We start from the raw sequence: 18,383 nt of genomic DNA on the forward strand, positions 1-18,383 counted from the left end.
AACTTCTGCAGATATAAGACTTTTCCCTCGAAATTCTGTTTCCCAAGGACCCAAACCGAGCTTCCTTCTTCTCTCCTCTTCACCATTTTCGTTCCATCCAGTGTCCAGAAACCCCAAGAAGGATTTTCTTTGCTTCATTTCTGTTTTCGGCATTTGAGATTATTTTGGGAAATACATGTCCCACGGTTGCTAACTAGAGACGCACTGAGCCTTTTCCGGCATTTGGGAGGGGATCTTGTAGTTAGAGTGAGATACAGAGAGCTTCAACTTTGTGGCTTGGCATGAAGTAATCTTCTCCTTTTATCTGCAGAAGGGTGTTCCTCTTTTCCAGCTAAAGTACGTCAACTCGTTTTATGCTGTATCTGTTTTTTGGGTGTCCTTTTTCTTTTTATTTTGTTTTGCTTGCTATATACTTCCATAAGATCTATGCGCTTGTATTTTCATCCATTTTTATTTTCTTATCCTGGGTATTGGAAAATAAAAGCGATTTTAAATTTATCGAAAGGAAGAGAAAAAAACAAAAGAAAAGAAGGCATGTACTTTGTTTTTGTTTTCCTACTTTTTGCTTATGGTATTCTCTTTGGTTCTTTAGGCTCAGTTATGTCTGATTTGGTTGTAAATACTCGTGATTTATTCAGTGTGAGTTCACATTTACATTACGATCTGTTTCTTTGAATTATTTGAATCTTTTCAAGAAAGGGGGGGTGCGAGCTTGATTTCAGGCAATGATTTTAATGTATTTTTGTTGTTGAATTGAGGTAGTAAATCCTGGTACCGACTTGATGATGCAAAAGAAGAGATCTCTGAGTTATTTTCGAGCAATTTTTGAGTTTGCCCCACTTTCTGTTGTGATAGCAAACATGGTTTCTAAAACGGTGGAACTAGGAGAAGATCTATATTGCTTTTTATAGAGAGGGAGCGCAGGGCAGAAGCCTTTGGTTTTTGTTTGAGGTCGTTATTATTTTGAGATATAAATTTATCTAAATTCATAGAATTTCGTTGTGACATTCATTTATTTATTTTCTCATTGCTTGAAGCCTCTTGGGCACATGATTAATGAATATACGTATACTCTGTATTCATAGATAATTATTACTCAGTTCAAGCAATTCTAATTGACTGTTTTCATCTGTATTTCTTCTGCTTGGTCTTTGTGAAGATGAAGTGCTATTCAGGAAGTTAATTAATTGATAAATTAATGCAAAACTAATGCAAATTCAATAAGTGATGGGCTGACTTGTATATTTTTGTGATAGGCTGAAATGTCTTGAACATTAATGATGACTTATATTTTTCTCAATGGTGTGTTTTTTAGGTGAAAATGTAATAGATAGGTGTATTTTCAATGTTGTTGTATTAAATATTTAGAATGTATTTGTTGCACTCCAGGACCATCTACATCTTTATCCAAGTCTCATATTGTATAATATTAATATTTTCATGTAACTTTTTATTTAGAAAAAAAAATAATAGAATAAAAAAAATTGAAAAAAGTTTATTAAATTTATAATATTTTATTATTATTTTGACTAATAGATAAATAATTCAATATAAAAATAAGTTTTGAGTAGAATAACCAAATACAAAATCATGGCATATTATGCAAATTTTACATTTGTATTTGCATAATCAATGCTAATGCTCATGTATGATATGTGTATAATCTAAATATCTTTTTTTTTCTTAAAAATTAATAAATAAAATGGGGATGTTATCTGTTTCACATATTAAAGTCCAGATTGATTAAAAATTTGGAAATGATATATGTCCCGCTTGGCCCTCCTGCTGGTAGCCTCGCTCTCAATTTTTTTATTTATTTAATAATTAAGGATGTATTTTTTAATAATATTGTAATTTTTTTATTTTTTTAAAATATTTTAAAATATAAAAAAATACATATATGAAAAAAAAATCTAAAACTAGATGGAATGAGATATAAAATTCTCATATTATCTCGTCTCATCATTAAATATTTTTTAAATCTTTATAAAAATTATAATAAACAATTCAATTTTTTCAAATCTCAATTTAATTTTTTTAAATTTTAATATAATAATAATATTAAAATAAAATATTTTAAATATTAAAATAAAATATAAAATTTTCATCTCACTTCTCGAACCTACGCTTAAAAATTTACATGGACGGAGATATCTGTTTATTTCACACACCATCATTCTGCTTGTAAAGTTGTGAACTGTGAATCAATCAGTGTGCTAAAGTATTTCGAGATTTTACGTGTCGGTGCCATTAAGGACAGCACGTGCAGCTTTTTCTCCATGCGTAAGAACATTCAATAGATGCACGCATGCCGATTGCCGAGTAAAACGATATCAATAGCGTACTAGTATTTGATATTATTCTCGTGCTGGATTAATTGCTCTGTCCGACACTAGTTGGTGTTGGGTTTTGGATTTTGGAGTCGTTCTCCCGAGAAAGAACCAGTTTTGGAGAGAGATGGCGGGACCGGCGAGGCCTCAGTTCGTTCTTTTCGGATCCTCCATTGTCCAAATGAGCTTCGGCCATGGCGGTTGGGGTGCCACTCTCGCTGAAATCTACGCTCGCAAGGTATCCTCCCTCTCTCTCTCTCTCTCTCTCTCTCTCACACACACACACACACACACACACACAAAATACATGTGTATTTGTGTGCCATTTAGTTCGATGTTGGCTTATTAGCCTGGTTTGCGAAATTTGGTTCACTCTTCAGTCCAATATTAAAGCACAGTAAAACATGTTATCTAAGCCGATCTTTTTTCCTATTAAAATGAAGCCCATTTTGGTTGACCCTGGCAAGGAGGGCAGTTGTCTTAGGTTTCTTGAGAATTTTAGCCTGTTGGTTGTTGAGTAGATTCATATATGAAATTTTGGGCAAGAGGCGGGGTTCGAGTTATCCGGCTTCATGTATTTGGGTAAGGTTCCTTCGAGCCGAATTTGACGTGCTGAAGTCATTTTTCTCTTAGCATTTAAATATTTTTCTGTTGTAATCTTTGGGTCCCGGATTGGTTGCTTTCCACATGGGAAATTTGATTTCCCCACATGGGAGATTCTGATCAATATTTGGATTCATGGTTTACTTCTTTGGCCTTGATATTCGAGAGTCTGGAGTATTTTGTTTCTACTACAGTCTCTATTAGTAATGACTTTATTTTAACTCTTTTTCATGCTTTGTTGTAGGCAGACATTGTGCTGCGAGGGTATTTTGGGTGGAACTCACGACGTGCTCTCCAGGTCCTTGATCAGGTTTTTCCAAAGGTATAATACTTCTGGTATTTACAAAAAAACTATAATGATACCTCAATTGCACTTTGCTGTGTCATGCTAGTGCTCATTATTATAATTGTGGACAGTAGAGGCCTATCTACATATATGTTGGTAATCTCAGAGCCGTTATTGTTTATGACTGGAATTACTCCCTACCGTTTTGTTCTGATCATAGCATTCCATAAGAACTTCATAGAGACAGTGGAAAGGGAGTTCGAGTTCCCATAGCAGTTCATTGTTAATTGGACCTCGTCGTTGCTCTTGATAGCTCCCTTTGTATCCCTAAAATTTGGTACTAATGATGGGGAACTGTGTCTTCTATTTGATGTAAGATTGCCAACTATGATAGTAGAACTTTCTCTAGTTAGGCCATCCGGTATACTTTTGTCTTACAATTAAGCTCTGACTCCCAACATTACATTTCTTGGTTCTAGGATGCTGCTCTACAGCCTTCCTTGGTGATAGTTTATTTCGGCGGTAACGATTCAATGGGGCCTCACTCATCTGGCCTTGGCCCTCATGTACCACTTCCTGAATACATTGAGAACATGAAAAAGATTGTGACTCATCTCCAGGTACTTTCTTCACATACCAATTGATACAACGTTGTCATGTTTCATGTTTGAAGCAAATGTAAGACTGTCTAGTAAGATAGAATCAGATACTTAAAAAACAACTTGTCTATTTGATTCTTGGATTTATATCGTTATCGTTTCCATTCTAGGAAAATGTTTTACCAGCTCCTCGAAACTGCACAGGGAAAAAGGGATTTACTTTTAACTTCATTGATCTATATAAAAACGAATGAGATAAAATATTCACCTCTCCCAAGAAAATAAATATCTTTTTTTTTTATAAGTAATCAAGAAGTTTTATTCATAGTAATAGGCAAAGCCCAAGTACACAGGAAGTATACATGTGAAATACCTATCTATAATGTACAACAGAAAGAAGAAAGTCATGAACATTGAATCCATTACAAACAATAGCCCCCACCCAAGAAAACAAAGTTTTAAAGAAAAAACGTTTAAGCTCCTCCATTGTTCTCTCTTGGTTTTCAAAGCTTCTATCATTCGTTCCCGTCAAATACACCAACACATACATATAGGGACCATTTTCCATATTACTGCAACTTGTGTGTTTCCATGAAGACCTCTCCAGCATTCTAGAAAATCCACCTATCTACCGGGCATAACCCATGATAAACCAAGTCTTGTAAAAAAATCAGTCCACAAGGTCCTGGCCACCTCGTAATGTAGAAACAAATGATCAACAGATTCGCCATCTTTCGTGCACATATAACACCAGTCTAATACCATTAATCGACATTTCCTTAGATCATTTGTGGTGAGAATTTTGTCCAAAGCTGCTGTCCAAATAAAAAAAACTGCTTTTGAAAGAGCCTTGGTCTGCCATATGCTCTTCCATTGGAATGAGAGCCTGCCCTGATTTGATAAAACTCTATGAAATGAATGGAACGTGAATCTACCTTTTCTGGAAGGGCTCCAAAACATCCTATCCATCGTACCCTCTGTCATACGTACTGAATACAAAGCCGCATAGAAGTCTGAAATAACCTCCATCTCCCAATCATGGGCTGTCCTAATGAAGTCCACATTCCATTGAGGGGAGCCATTAGAAAAAGCCAAAATGTCCGCTATCGCTGCATCCTTTACTCGTGCTAACTCAAAAATGTCGGGGAAAATGTATTTAAGACAGCGTTCACCACACCATTTATCATACCAAAATCTGACGCGAGAGCCATCGCCCACCCCAGTATGTGTATGTCTTTTGAAAGTCTCCCAATCCTTCCTAATGTTTTTCCACAACCCTACCCCATATGAACCATGTACCTCTTTCGAGCACCAACTGCCCCATGCTTCCCCAACCTGTGCATCAATGACTGACTTCCACAAAGCCCCCCTTATTGGTACCGCCACAACCATTTACCCAATAAAGCTTGTTTGAATTTAGTCAAGTTATGAATATCCAATCCACCCCCAAAAACTGGAGTGCATACCGTGTTCCAATTGACCAAATGGAACTTGAAGTCGTCCCCCAAACCACTCCACAATAAATCACGTTGTAACTTCTCAATACGGTTGGTAATCTTTGCTGGGAGTGGGAACAGAGACAAAAAGTAGGTGGGAAGGTTAGAGAGAGTACTTTTGATCAATGTAAGCCTGCCACCTTTGGATAAATACAACATCTTCCAAGATGTCAGCTATGCTCCACCTTTCAACCACAGGATTTCAAATTTGCTTTAATTTGAAGGAGGCACCCAATGGTAATCCAAGATACTGAAGAGATAAAGAGGATACGTTACATCCCAAAGAGAGGCTAGAGTTGCCACTTCAGGAACATTCCCCACGGGCACTATCTCAGACTTTGATAGATTAACTTTCAAGCCCGAAACCACTTCGAAGCAAAGAAGTAGGGCCCTCAAAGATTGGATCTTTCCAAGATTTGCTCCACAGAATATAAGAGTATCATCAGCAAATGAGAAATATCAAGAGAGTCGAAATTACCATTCCCCATCGAGAAACCGTGGAGAAAACCACCTTCCTCAAGCCCTACACTCATCTTACTGTGGGCTTCCATGACGAATAAGAATAGTAATGGAGATAGCGGATCTCCCTGTCTCAACCCACATGAGGAGTCAAAGAAGCCCACTGGAGCACCATTCACCAAAATAGAGAATTGTACTGTTGAGATGCAAACCTCTATCCATTTCATTCATCTCTCTCCAAAACCGCATCTTGCTAGTAAATAGAGTAGAAATTTCTAGTTAACATGATCATAGGTTTTTTCCATGTCTAATTTGATGATTAACCCAGGTTTTCGAGATTTGAGGCGTCCATCCAAAACTTCATTTGCAATTAGAACCGAGTCTAGAATTTGTCTAATAGGACGATAATCACGAACATCCACTGACCCCACCTTTTTTGGTATGAGTGCTAAGAATGTGGCATTGAGGCTTCTTTTGAAACTAGCATAATAATGGAACTCTCGAAAAACCCGCATAAGATCACCCTTGATCACCTCCCAACAGGTTTGAAAGAAGCCCATAGTAAAACCATCAAGGCTCGGGGCCTTATCACTAGCCATACCACGGACAATTTTGCATACTTCTTCTTCTTCAAAAGGCCTTTCCATCCACCCTGCACACTGTTGGTCTAAGACTGAGAACATCAACCCATCTGCTAACGGTCTCCAAGATTGTTGTTCAGATAGAAGATGTTCATAATACTGTACCAAGTGCTCCTCAATACTTGGCTGATACGAAAAAACTACACCATCAACCATCAAAGTATCTATAGCATTGATCCTTTGACGCGAATTAGCCATCTTATGAAAGAACTTTGTACATCTATCCCCCTCCTTAAGCCATAAAGCCTTGGATTTCTGTCTCCAAGAGGTCTCTTCCATTAGTAACACTTGTTCAAGATCTGTAACTACCTGTCTCTTGTAAACTTTTTCAGCTTCATTAAGAATTCTTGCCTCCTCCTCTCCCTCTAGGCCCTGTAACTCCTCCATAAGGGAGCGTCGCTATGATACAATATCGCCAAACACTTGTTCATTCCATAACTTTAAATCATATTTCAGCGCTTTTAGTTTCCTTGCCAGAATGTAGCTTGGAGATCCTTGTAACTCATACGAAGACCACCATAGACTGACCCTGTCTACAAAACCGTTAGATTAAAGCCACATATTTTTAAATTTGAAATACCTTCTACCTCCTTGGATGCCTCCACAATCCAAAAGGATAGGGAAGTGGTCAAAACAAACTCTCGGCAAGCATCTTTGAGTTACATCCGGAAAGTGTGATTCCCATTCTGAAGTTAACAAAAATCTATTGATTCTCGACCAAGAAGGGCTATCTCGAGTATTGGACCAAGTATATAAGCCGCTTATTAGTGGAATATCCATAAGCTCCTATTCTAAAATAAAATCAGAGAATTCCCTCATAGTAGGAGTTATGTGGGATGTACCTGATCGTTCACTTGGGAAGCGAGATACATTGAAGTCCCCCCCTATACAACTTGGTACATTCCACCAACTAATGATTCCAGCTAACTCTTCCCACAATAAGCTTCTTTCTGAATCAACATTAGGACCATATACACCTGCAAATGCTCAACGAAACCCATCTTCTACATTTACAAAGGAGCACACCACAGTGAATTCACCCACACATTCCTCTACTCTTTACACCACTCTTTTTATTGAACGTGATAAGAACACCACCGGAGGCACCTTTGGAAGGTAGATACGACCACCCAACATGATGCCCTCTCTACAAACTACGAATTATCTGCCTTGTAATTAGTTCTGGTTTGGTCTCTTGCAAGTAAATGATATCACCCTGCCATTGTCGGAGTAAGTTTCTGACTAGGAGTTGTTTGGCCTGCTCATTCAGCCCCCTTACATTCCAATGTATAATTTTTGGCTTCATAACAAAACCATCGATGCCCTTCCCTTCCTATGCCCCCGACAAGAACTTTGCTCCCCTGCCTCATCGTTCATATCCCACATAAGCCTCTTGAGTTCTCTCTCTTTTTTTGCCCAAAGCCTGTGAGGGACCAGCTTTAGTTGGTATATTTGCAGCTTCAACAGCTGTGAGTAATGCCAAAAATTCATCATCAAAACCCACGCATGTAATCCCAATAATCTGTTTGATTTCCATGGCTTTTTGGATTACCCAACCTGCAACCCTAGGATGAAAAGAGTTCAGAGGAGTGGGTTCTAACCCCTCAGCAGGGCACCTGCCCCTCTCCACTCCATTTATAGACTCACAAACTATCAGAATACCTTCCATTGCACTGTCCTCTGGATTACCCAAACTACCCGCACTGTGATGGTCCTCCAGCATGGGTCTCACGGCAACTGAAGAAGGTTCCAGAGCCATACACAGTATCTATGCAGTTGAAGGTGACATGGATGGCCCAGACAACACCTCCATCAAGTTCTATGATTTTTCACAGTGTTTCGACCCACCCAACAGCTCACCCATTCTCTCCTCTATGATCTCTTGCGGAATAGCAGCTTCCACAGACACTGGCTAAGACGTTAGCGCCATCTAGATGGCTGGAGGCAACCTAGAGGGGACCGTCGCACCCTTCTGTCCCAATCCACAAGACATTGCTCCTTCCAATGAGGAACCAGTGGCCTCCTCTGAAGCTTCGAGCTGGTTCATAACTTCCGCAGACACCGGCGACGTCGTTAATGCCATCGTGATTAGTGTAGGCAACCCAGAGTGGTCCATCGCACCCTTCTGTGCCACCTCATGAGACGAGGAACCTCCCGATGACATACCCCTCTGAAATGCACCTTCCTCTATAAACGAGAACACTTCCTGGCACTAGTATTTCACTGCAGGTATCACCGGAAGCAATCCCTGAGGATGACGGCGCCGAGCCATCGATGGTTGTCAACAGCCCAGTGGCTTTCGAGCCCTTCACGAGAGAAGGCCCAGCCCTCTTGAGGCGCCACCTCCACTTGGGTGGGGCCTGGCTTGACCAGGCCAGGCCCATCTTGACTTTCAGCCTTAACCCAGCACCCTGATGGCCCAAGCCCACTCCTAGGCCCAGGTCCACATTTCCTGCCAGCGCTTCAATAGCCTTCTTCAGATTACTGAGTTCACCCTTCACACCTTTCAATTTCTGTTTTATCTCAAAAAGGGTCATCTGTTCCTCCCTTTCCAACGTACAGGGGCTTGACATAGCAGCTCCAACTGCCCGAGAGCACTCCCCTGCACCCCCTTTCTCCTTGTCTTTTTCTCCAAATTGAAAAGCCACCTTCTGACACTTACTGCCATGCACCACCACCCTGCCTTCTCTAGCTCCACCAGTAGCCTCAACATAGGACCTGGCTTGCCCACCCACCTCTTTCCCCTTCCCCCCTTCCTGACCCACTGCCTGAACCTTAGAGGAGCATGACAGCATAAACTTCATATCCATGGACAGGTTCTTCCACCCCTGACCTTCCATCCCTGTCGGAAACACCAGCATTCCTCGACGGCTATGACCACCGTATTCAGTTACTTCCAGGTAAAACCCAAAAGAGTTACCACACCGATGAGCAACTAATACCAAGGACCCAGCTCAAAAAGTCTTGTAAAACTCCTTTCTTCCCTATGCAAAATAGCACTCTCCTCCATCGTGTTTGCTAGCCAGCAGGAGCAAGGAATACTAAAAGATATCACATTTGAAAACTTCCTCCCTCTTTTAGTAATACTAAAACAGTTTCCCCCCTCTAGAGATAAGATGAACATCTTATTTTCAACAAATAAGTGTTTTACAACACCCATCTTACCTTAGCACAATAACAGTCTCAAGGAAAAACTAATGAGAATATGATTCACATGAAGAATCACCAGAAAACTCACTCATATTTTAATGACGAGAAAGGTAGATTCATGTTATTTTGGTTTCTACCTACTGCGTTGATGTTGTCGTTGATTATCCTCAAATTTTGGTATACATGACCCATATCCTGTTGCAACTTTGTATCTCAGAGCCTTTCAAAGCAAACACGCGTTATTGTTTTAAGTTGTCCTCCTGTCAATGAGGCCAAGATTCGTGAAAACAAAAGGTACTCTCATGCATATCTTGAGTATGCTGCTTCCTGGTTTTTGAATGGTAGTGCCATTTTTAACACTGGTTTTCTTTCTTAAACCAGTGAGTTTTTAAGTGAGGTTGTTAGGACAAATGAGTTATGCCAGAGTTACTCAGAAGCTTGTATAGAGCTGTGCCAAGAAATGGGTGTGAAGGTTGTCGATCTTTTTACTGCACTTCAGAAAAGAGATGATTGGATGGAAGCTTGCTTCACGTAAGTTTACTTGGCCATAATTTTTGTATGCCATTTTTGTTCTGCCAACACCATCAACTTCTACGTCTTATTGTTATAGTTATGACTGAATCCTGCAGTGGAACTTCTTAGAACTGCAGTTAATACGATTTATATGCAATTAGAGGACTTGCTGACTCTGGAGTTGAGTGTTTGAGAGGAGTCTTTTCAACGCTGAAACTCAAAAGTCAAAACCAATGCCTTAATTATTCTGTTTATTGACTCTGTTTTGACTGTGGAAGTTGGTGTCAAAGACCTCTCTCAATGTCAATGTCAATTTTTATTTTTATTTCTTATACTTTTTCAGAGATGGGATTCATTTATCAGCTGAAGGGAGCAAGATAATTGTTGGGGAGATACTGATGGTGCTCAACAAAGCTGACTGGGAGCCATGTCTACACTGGAAGTCTATGCCGACAGAATTTGCTGAGGATTCCCCATATGATCTTGTCGCTGCTGATGGAAAGACAACCTTGAATCCCTCGGACTGGACATACCACTTGGAGAATCAGTGGGACTAGTTTGCAGAATCAAACATAAACGACAATAATAATCTCTCTCTCTCTCTCTCTCTCTCTCTCTCTCTCTCTCTCTATATATATATATAAACTTATTGTAGTTGGTTATTCATCATTCAGGAAATTAAGGGCTGGTGTGTTACAAGCTAATCCCATTTCAGCTAGAGCTTTACCAATAGTAGTAATCAAACAAAATGAATTTCATACTTGTTTACCAAAATTTAAAAAAGGCATAAAAACCTCGTATAATTACTCGCCTCTCCGTATTGGTTATATAGCTAGTTCCCCTCCCGCTCTAGTTTATCCCCGCTGCGATAGCTGAGCAATTTCGCTTGCCCCATATCAAATTCGAAGAATAATTCGCATCTTTTAGGCCTTGTTTAGGTAGTGAGGTATTTTCAAAATAAATATGTATTATTTTATTATCATTTTTTACTTCTTTTATTTTTATTATTATTTAATATTTTATCATTATTTTTTATTATTATTCACAAAATACTTAAAAATATCTTTTCATTTTTTTTTCCGGAGAAATTTGCAATTTCTCTGAATTCATGAAAAAAGCTAATAAAACACGCGCAGAGAGAGAGAGAGAGAGCGCTAGCTAGCTAAGGATGGCGAGTTACAAGTACAAGATTTTGGGGTTCAGCAGGAAGTTTAAGATTGTATTTGGATGTTGAAATGAGTTGAGTTGAGATGATAAAATATTGTTAGAATATTATTTTTTAATATTATTATTATTTTATGATTTAAAAAAGTTGAATTGTTTATTACATTTTGTGTTAGAATTTGAAAAGGTTGTAATGATGAGTTGAGATGAGTTGAGAGTATTTAACTAACCAAACGAAGTTTAAGATGAACGAGCTAAGCCCACCGGCCGACGTGAAGGAAGCGTTCTTGAAGTTAGCCGAGGGTGGGGACCAAATGTCGGCCTATCAGCTCCGTCGGTTCCTGGAGGAGCACCAAGACGAGGTGGACAGCACCGTGGCTGATGCGGACCGAATCATAAAGCACGTTCTGAATGGGCGCCACGAGGCCTATAGCGCCAAGCAAAGCCTTTCCCTCGCCGATTTCTTCCATTTCCTGTTTCTCGATGATCTCAACGGGCCCATCAAATCTCAGGTCCTCTCTCTCTCTCTCTCTCTTGCTGCTTTGGTATTCCTCCGTTTCGCCGAAGAATGAAATTTAGGAAAATTAAATTCGATAAAACAGTAATCCATGTTTTAACCAATCTTCTGAATAGAAGGATTCTAGGAAAAGAAAAAAAATCCCCTGATAAGGGTTTATTCAATGATATGGTTTAGGGAGTTTTTTTCCTCTTCTTTCGATAATCAAGCAGCAGCTTGGCGTGCAATGAAGTTGTTGTAGTAACAATATGATGATAGCTTGTACAAATGGCGTAAGGTATTCACCAGTTTCAAATACACTGTCGTTATTTATACGTATTGAAAGGGGCCACTTGTTGTTAAGGTCAAGCTTCACAAAGAAACTTTAATAAGCCCATTTTATCATAGGTCAAGACTCAACCTGGTTTTTTTCTTTTAAAGCAACTCTATTAGTTTCTTCAATGACTTTACGATCAACTCTTGCCCAGTTAACCTAACTTTATTTAGGCTAACTGGGCACTAGGAAGTTCATTTTCATCAGAGTCCTGATTCCCAAACTACTTATTGTGCCTGTTCTTCGACATTAATAGATTGATAAGAATGTACATTTCCTTTGTCACTACGTTAATCGTTTACTTTTCTTATTTTGAAGAAGTCTTATAAGGGACCGATTTAGGTTTGTTCCTGACAAATTGGATGTGATTTCAGGTACACCTTGATATGACCGCTCCATTGTCACATTATTTCATATATACAGGGCACAATTCCTACTTGACTGGGAATCAACTCAGCGGTGATTGTAGTGATGTTCCACTCATCAAGGCGTTGCAGAGAGGCGTGAAGGTAATTGAACTTGATATATGGCCGAATTCTACAAAAGATGATGTTCTTGTTCTTCATGGAAGGTACTTGCTGATTCTCAAATCTCCCTCATTTAGTGATGCGATTGTTTTCTCATGTCTACATGGCTTTTGGCTGTGCCATAGGATCTTTATTTATATTTCTGCAACATCTCTTAATCACTGCAGGACACTGACCAATCCTGCGAAGCTCATTAAATGTTTGTAGTCCATTAACGAGTATGCGTTTGTTAAATCTCCCTACCCTGTTATCATAACTTTAGAAGACCACCTTACCCGTGATCTTTAGGACAAAGTTGCCAAGATTAGCATTTTTTCCCTCTGACAATAATATTTAAATTCGAGGTGTTTCTTCTTTGTGACTCACTTCGATTTTCATGTAGATGCTCACTCAAACATTTGAAGAAATGTTGTATTACCCCAAGGGAGAATGCTTAGCTGAGTTCCCTTCACCAGAGTCATTGAAATATCGAATTGTTATCTCTACGAAGCCACCAAAAGAATACCTTAAATCTAAGAATAGCAAGGATAAGGATAGTATCTTCAATGGTGGATAGGAAACATCTGAAGAAGCAGCATCAGGAAAGGAGACACTGACTTTTAAGTCCTAGCCAGAAGAAGAGAAAGTGAGATGAATATGATGTGTATCTACGTATTTTCAATCCCAAACCGTGCTTTTTTACTTTTACTCTTCTGATGGATGGCAGAGGAACAGTGATCCAGATGATGAAGATATCAATGGGTGTGTTCATAGATCAGCCCAAGAAGGAGCACCTGAATACAAACGATTGATTACAATTCATGCTGGGAAACCAAAGGGTAGTTTAAAGGATGCATTACAAGTTGAGGCTGACAAAGTTAGACGACTTAGTTTAAGTGGTTTAAGTGAACAAGCACTTGAGAAGGCTGCCTCAAATCATGGAACTGATGTTGTAAGGTATCTATTCAACTAAATTTTGGTGGATAGTTGCAAGACATTAGCATTCTCATTGCCTATTTCACCTGGATGATTCATATCGGCTCTCATGCTTTACAGGTTCATGCAGAAAAATATACTAAGAATATACCCTAAAGGAACACGTGTCATCTCCTCTAATTACAAGCGACATGTTGGGTGGATGCATGGGGCTTAGATGGTTGCATTTAATATGCAGGTTCGTTAACAATTATCAGCATTCAAATAATGTAATGGTAGCAGTAGCTTTTCAATGTAAATAATCTTTTATCTGTAAGGCTCTTTCTTTAATAATGTGGATGACTATGTGAATAGTTACATTATAATGAGATTCTCCATTCCAATAATCAAATCAAGATGCAGCTGGTAAAAGTTTGCTTCTCTTCTGTGTTGTCAAGTCATTTGCTCAAGTGAATGCAAATTGGCTTATGATGTCAATTTTAAATCATGAAATGATTAGTCAGCAGTTAGCCTAAAATTTCCAGGCCTTCCAAGTTAAAAACGATTCCATTATCATGCCTTAACGCCTGACGGTGTTCCATTCATTTAGAATCATCTGATCTCCACCAGAGAATTCTTTTTGACATGTGAGTTTTCCCTCACCAGGGACATGGCAAATTGCTTTGGTTAATGCAGGGGATGTTTAGAACCAATGGAGAGTGTGGTTATGTTAAAAAACCTGATTTTCTGATGCGAAGGGGTCCTCATAATGAGGTGTTTAATCCTAAAAGAACCTTCATAGTGAAGAAGACATTAAAGGTGAGAATAATATTTTGGCTTAAGAAAAGAATGTTTAGCCTAATGACCTCCTCTCAGCATTCATTTTCATTATCGGGTGAAAATATATATCGGAGATGGGTGGCACTTGGATTTTAACCCAACACACTTCGATTCATTCTCGCCACCTGATTTCTACACAAAGGTATAGTTGGATGTGTGGGGGTGATAACCTTAAACATATTTTTTTTTTCCTTTGCATAATTGCTTAGAGTTGTGACTTTTGCAAAATGTATCATTGTACCTTTTTCATCATCTTGAAGCTTGATGTAACTTTGTATTTGCAAATATGCCCATTAGCCCATAAACATATTGGAATCACAAGTTGTCTGGACCTGTTGCAATGCTGATGCTTTATTTATGATTTATGACTTTTAAGTACCGGTCTAATAATACCAGTCAATTATAAGATGTACACACTTGCAACACGCTCATGCACATATACTCATATTTCAGTGGTGTCACTCCTAGAAATATATTGCACATGTACCGTGATTTCTTTTTTAAATGGCAGATTCATATTGTTGGGGTGCCAACTGATGCTGCTAAGAAGAAAACAAGAATAATTGACGATGATTGGGCTCCTCCTTGGGATGAAGAGTTTGAATTCCCTTTGACGGTTCCTAATCTTGCCTTGCTTCGGATTGAAGTACGGGAGTACGATAGGTCTGAGAAGGACAACTTCGGTGGGCAGACATGTTTTCCTATCTCAGAACTAAGACCCAGGATCCGTGCTGTACCACTCTATGACCGAATGGAGAGAAACAAAAATCTGTGAAGCTTCTAATGCAGTTTCAGTTTGTATAGGCCATAGGATTTCATTCATCCAGGACATATGCTCTTGTAATTGAGTCCATATTACATTTTTACACCGTTTTGAGCTAGACGTTACAGGTGTGCGTTTTAACTAGTTGATAGAAAGCTTTGTGGCCGTGTTTCCCTCTTAGAATAGGCATTGATAATTGGAAAGGCAGTCTTCTAGACTTTTAGTTTTAGTTGGGTCACCGGATTCTAACGAGTCATCAATTTCCACAGATTGTTTTGGATTAGAGACTCGCAGCAATTGGGAATGAAGGAGTGAGGTGCTGCAATGGTCATATTTAAAAGGTTAAAAGGCTAATTATGAATACGTCAGAAAGTAGGAAAGAAGAAGCGAATCCAAGTTTAATTGGGCTCGTTTGGATGCTAAAGTGCTAAACTTATCTTAGAGCATTCTCATTGGCTTGATTAAATGAGAAAATTATCTAAAATTTAGATAACTTGTATAAAAAAACTCTATATTAGATTGGTCATCTTTAAAATAATTTACATTTTTGCTACAGTCATTGGCCAAATATAAACAATCATAATTAATTCTTTAAATATTAAAATATTAATTTCTCACTCAAAGCAAACAAATTAAATTAATTAGAATATAATTAACATTTAATATTTAGGATATAATTATTATTAACATTTGATAATACTTTTTTAATATTAATTTAATTAGAATATAATTATTATTAATATTTAATTGATAGAATTATAAAATATGATAAAAATAAATTTAATTAATTAATTATTAAAATAATAATATTTTAATATTATATAAAATATGAATGATTAATTTATTGTATGGATTAAATTTAAATAAAATAAATAAATATAAAAAAATATGATATTGATTAAATTTTAAAAATACATTTATCCAATCAATCAATAAGGATGTTCTAAAATTCAATTTTAAACTGCACTCCAAACACACAGTCGAGCTTTGACAGAGTGCAATGCAACTTTACACTCCGTGGGACCCATAACTGACACCCCAAAATACAAGAGTATTTTTCCTGCACCGACCGTACTCTCTCTGTTTCACTTCCCCCTCAAAAACCATATCCTTCCCCAATCTCTTTCACCGTAGCAGACCCTCGATACTATCGAGCGAGCTGACCCACGACCGTAGCAGGCCCACGTTGCAATAAACGGAGCACCGCAGCCATCGAGCGAGTATTTTTCAATTTTGGAGCACCGCCAGCCAGTATAGTTGAGACCCATTACATCGAACGACATCCATTGTTGCCGACAGAGAACTCCCACAGAGAACCTCCAGCCATCGAGCGAGTCTTTTTCAAGTTTGGAGCACCGCCAGCCATATATAGCTGAGATCCATTGCATCAGCATCCATTGTTGGTGAGAAATGGAAGGAAAATCCATTGTTGTTTTAGTCCTTCAAGCAACGTGCGAGAGATAAATTACTGGAATGACGCACGTTCTTGGTGAGATATGGAAGGAAAATAGCAGTGGAAAGAAATTTAGGGGAGGAAGACGTTTTTTGGGATCGAGCGGCGCTGGGATAAACCGAAATGGACACATTTCGCTCGAGCGGTTCTTACATGCGTCAAGCGCCATCTTCGAGCGACTGAGCCCCCTCGAGCGAGAGACAAATGTCTCGAGCGCTTTTTCGAGCGACGACTCAGTTGTCTGGGCGCGTCAATTTTTTTTTTCCTCCCGTAATTTTTGACATTCTTTATTACTAATTAAATAATATATAAATAAATAATAGAATAAAATGTAGGCATTATTTTATTTTGTGTTTTTAAAACATGGAGTAAGAAAATTTTGTTTTGATAGTGTTCGAAATATGTTGTTGTAATTTTTTTATATGCATAGGGATTTTATATTTGATTTTTGATATTTATTAGTAAAGAATTTAATAAATTAATTATTCAATCATTATAATAACTTTTCAATAATAGGTGGGTTCATACATTTTTTAACTTTTTATAAATAGTATTTAATTCATCTTAGATGGATCTCACATAATTCACTCTATCATAAAGAATTTAATTCATCTTAATTTAATTTAGTTCAACATTTAAATACAGTCTAAATAATCTTAAACAATATAAGATTGTTTCATTATCGTGCAGGGAAGTTGTTCCATTTACTGATTTACGTTCGAATTCCCATTTTGCAAGTCTTTTTGAAATGCGACTACTCATCTCTAGATTCATTGGAAAATACCCTTTTGACTTTTCTTCTGATTTCAACGTTAGTTATTACAAGCATCAAGATGACACTGTTATATATTTTCTATTTTTTTTTTAGCAAATGATCACAATGTTTGTTATGAAGAAAAATATTATTTGAACTCGTTTAGTGGATATCTTTCAAGAATTAAGATGAATCTTTTATGAATTAACATGAACTAAATGACCACTAGATTATATAAAACTAAAATCAGGAATCTCATTCTCTGAATAAAAGAAAAAAGGAAAATGTTAGGTTCACTGACATTTTTTATCGAAAATCTCTACTGAATGATTTGGCTGCTGTCGAGTAGATTTAAAAAAAGAACAAGAAAATAAACCAACTCATCTCCCTCATCTCCAAACTTTTCCTCCGAGCTCCCATCCCCCTCATCCCTAGCTACGAGCCCTCATCTCTCCCGTCTCCCTCATCTCCACTTACGAAGCTTCTCTTCCTGAAAATCTCGAGCAAATTGGGTAGAACTCAACAACTGCAACTCCTCCCTAACACCAAATTCATGGGATGCATGATGTTAACATACGGTATGTTGGTCGTGCCAATCTCTGATATTTCTGTATGTAAAATGGAGCTCAATTAATTGGGGTTCTCTTTTTCTGCCATTTAAATATAATTACTTTGTGATAAGCTTGACAAAGTTAAAGTAAATGCAGGGTTACCGTTAAAAATATTGCAAAAAGGAGAGAAAAATTTTGAATACAAAATAAAAATAGATGACAGAGTTTACAGCAATTAGAAATATGTCGCTCATAAATTAAATTTGCAGATCAAGATGCAAAGGAAGCCCAATAAATTAACTAGAAAAACTCGAACTCAAACCCACAAGGTAAGAACATACACGAGTTTGATATTGGAGAAAAGTCATCGTTGCTGGATAGCTTGGGGAATTCTAGAGCCAGGACACTTCAAATCCAAACCAGTTCTTTGAAAAAGCAGCAAACTCTAGAAACTCGAAGACCAAACATTTTCTAAATGCAAAGCAGTGCTTGTCCTCTCTGATTATTCGCCATAAATCTAGATCCTAGAG

The 18,383-nt window shown here is 38.0% G+C and overlaps 1 protein-coding gene and 1 pseudogene across 4 annotated transcripts; both read left to right on the forward strand.

Annotated features, from left to right (window-relative positions):
- Positions 1-23: 23 nt before the first annotated feature.
- Positions 24-10,798, forward strand: LOC108983031 (GDSL esterase/lipase CPRD49-like). Of its 4 annotated transcripts, none has more exons than XM_018954543.2 (7): positions 24-336; positions 2,213-2,568; positions 3,178-3,255; positions 3,699-3,839; positions 9,782-9,858; positions 9,946-10,095; positions 10,421-10,798. In XM_018954543.2, the coding sequence occupies exons 2-7, from the start codon at positions 2,458-2,460 to the stop codon at positions 10,632-10,634; spliced, it is 771 nt and encodes a 256-aa protein (XP_018810088.1). In that variant the 5' UTR covers positions 24-336; positions 2,213-2,457; the 3' UTR covers positions 10,635-10,798. The 4 variants fall into 4 exon arrangements, with proteins under 4 accessions (XP_018810088.1, XP_018810090.1, XP_018810087.1 ...); XM_018954545.2 differs by having other exon boundaries at positions 2,256-2,568; XM_018954542.2 differs by having other exon boundaries at positions 2,261-2,568.
- Positions 10,799-11,466: 668 nt separating this feature from the next.
- On the forward strand, positions 11,467-15,452 carry LOC108983033 (annotated as a pseudogene).
- The last annotated feature ends 2,931 nt before the right edge of the window (positions 15,453-18,383 follow it).

Source organism: Juglans regia, chromosome 12 (assembly GCF_001411555.2).
Source record: "Juglans regia cultivar Chandler chromosome 12, Walnut 2.0, whole genome shotgun sequence".
Taxonomy (NCBI): domain Eukaryota; kingdom Viridiplantae; phylum Streptophyta; class Magnoliopsida; order Fagales; family Juglandaceae; genus Juglans; species Juglans regia.

Excerpts from the sequence above, each read along its gene's own strand:
- LOC108983031 (XM_018954543.2), top strand. The coding sequence starts at position 2,458 with ATGGCGGGACCGGCGAGGCCTCAGTTCGTTCTTTTCGGATCCTCCATT. Across the intron at positions 3,840-9,781 it reads AGATTGTGACTCATCTCCAG|AGCCTTTCAAAGCAAACACG; the intron begins GTACTTTCTTCA and ends TTTGTATCTCAG. Across the intron at positions 9,859-9,945 it reads AAGATTCGTGAAAACAAAAG|TGAGTTTTTAAGTGAGGTTG; the intron begins GTACTCTCATGC and ends TTCTTAAACCAG.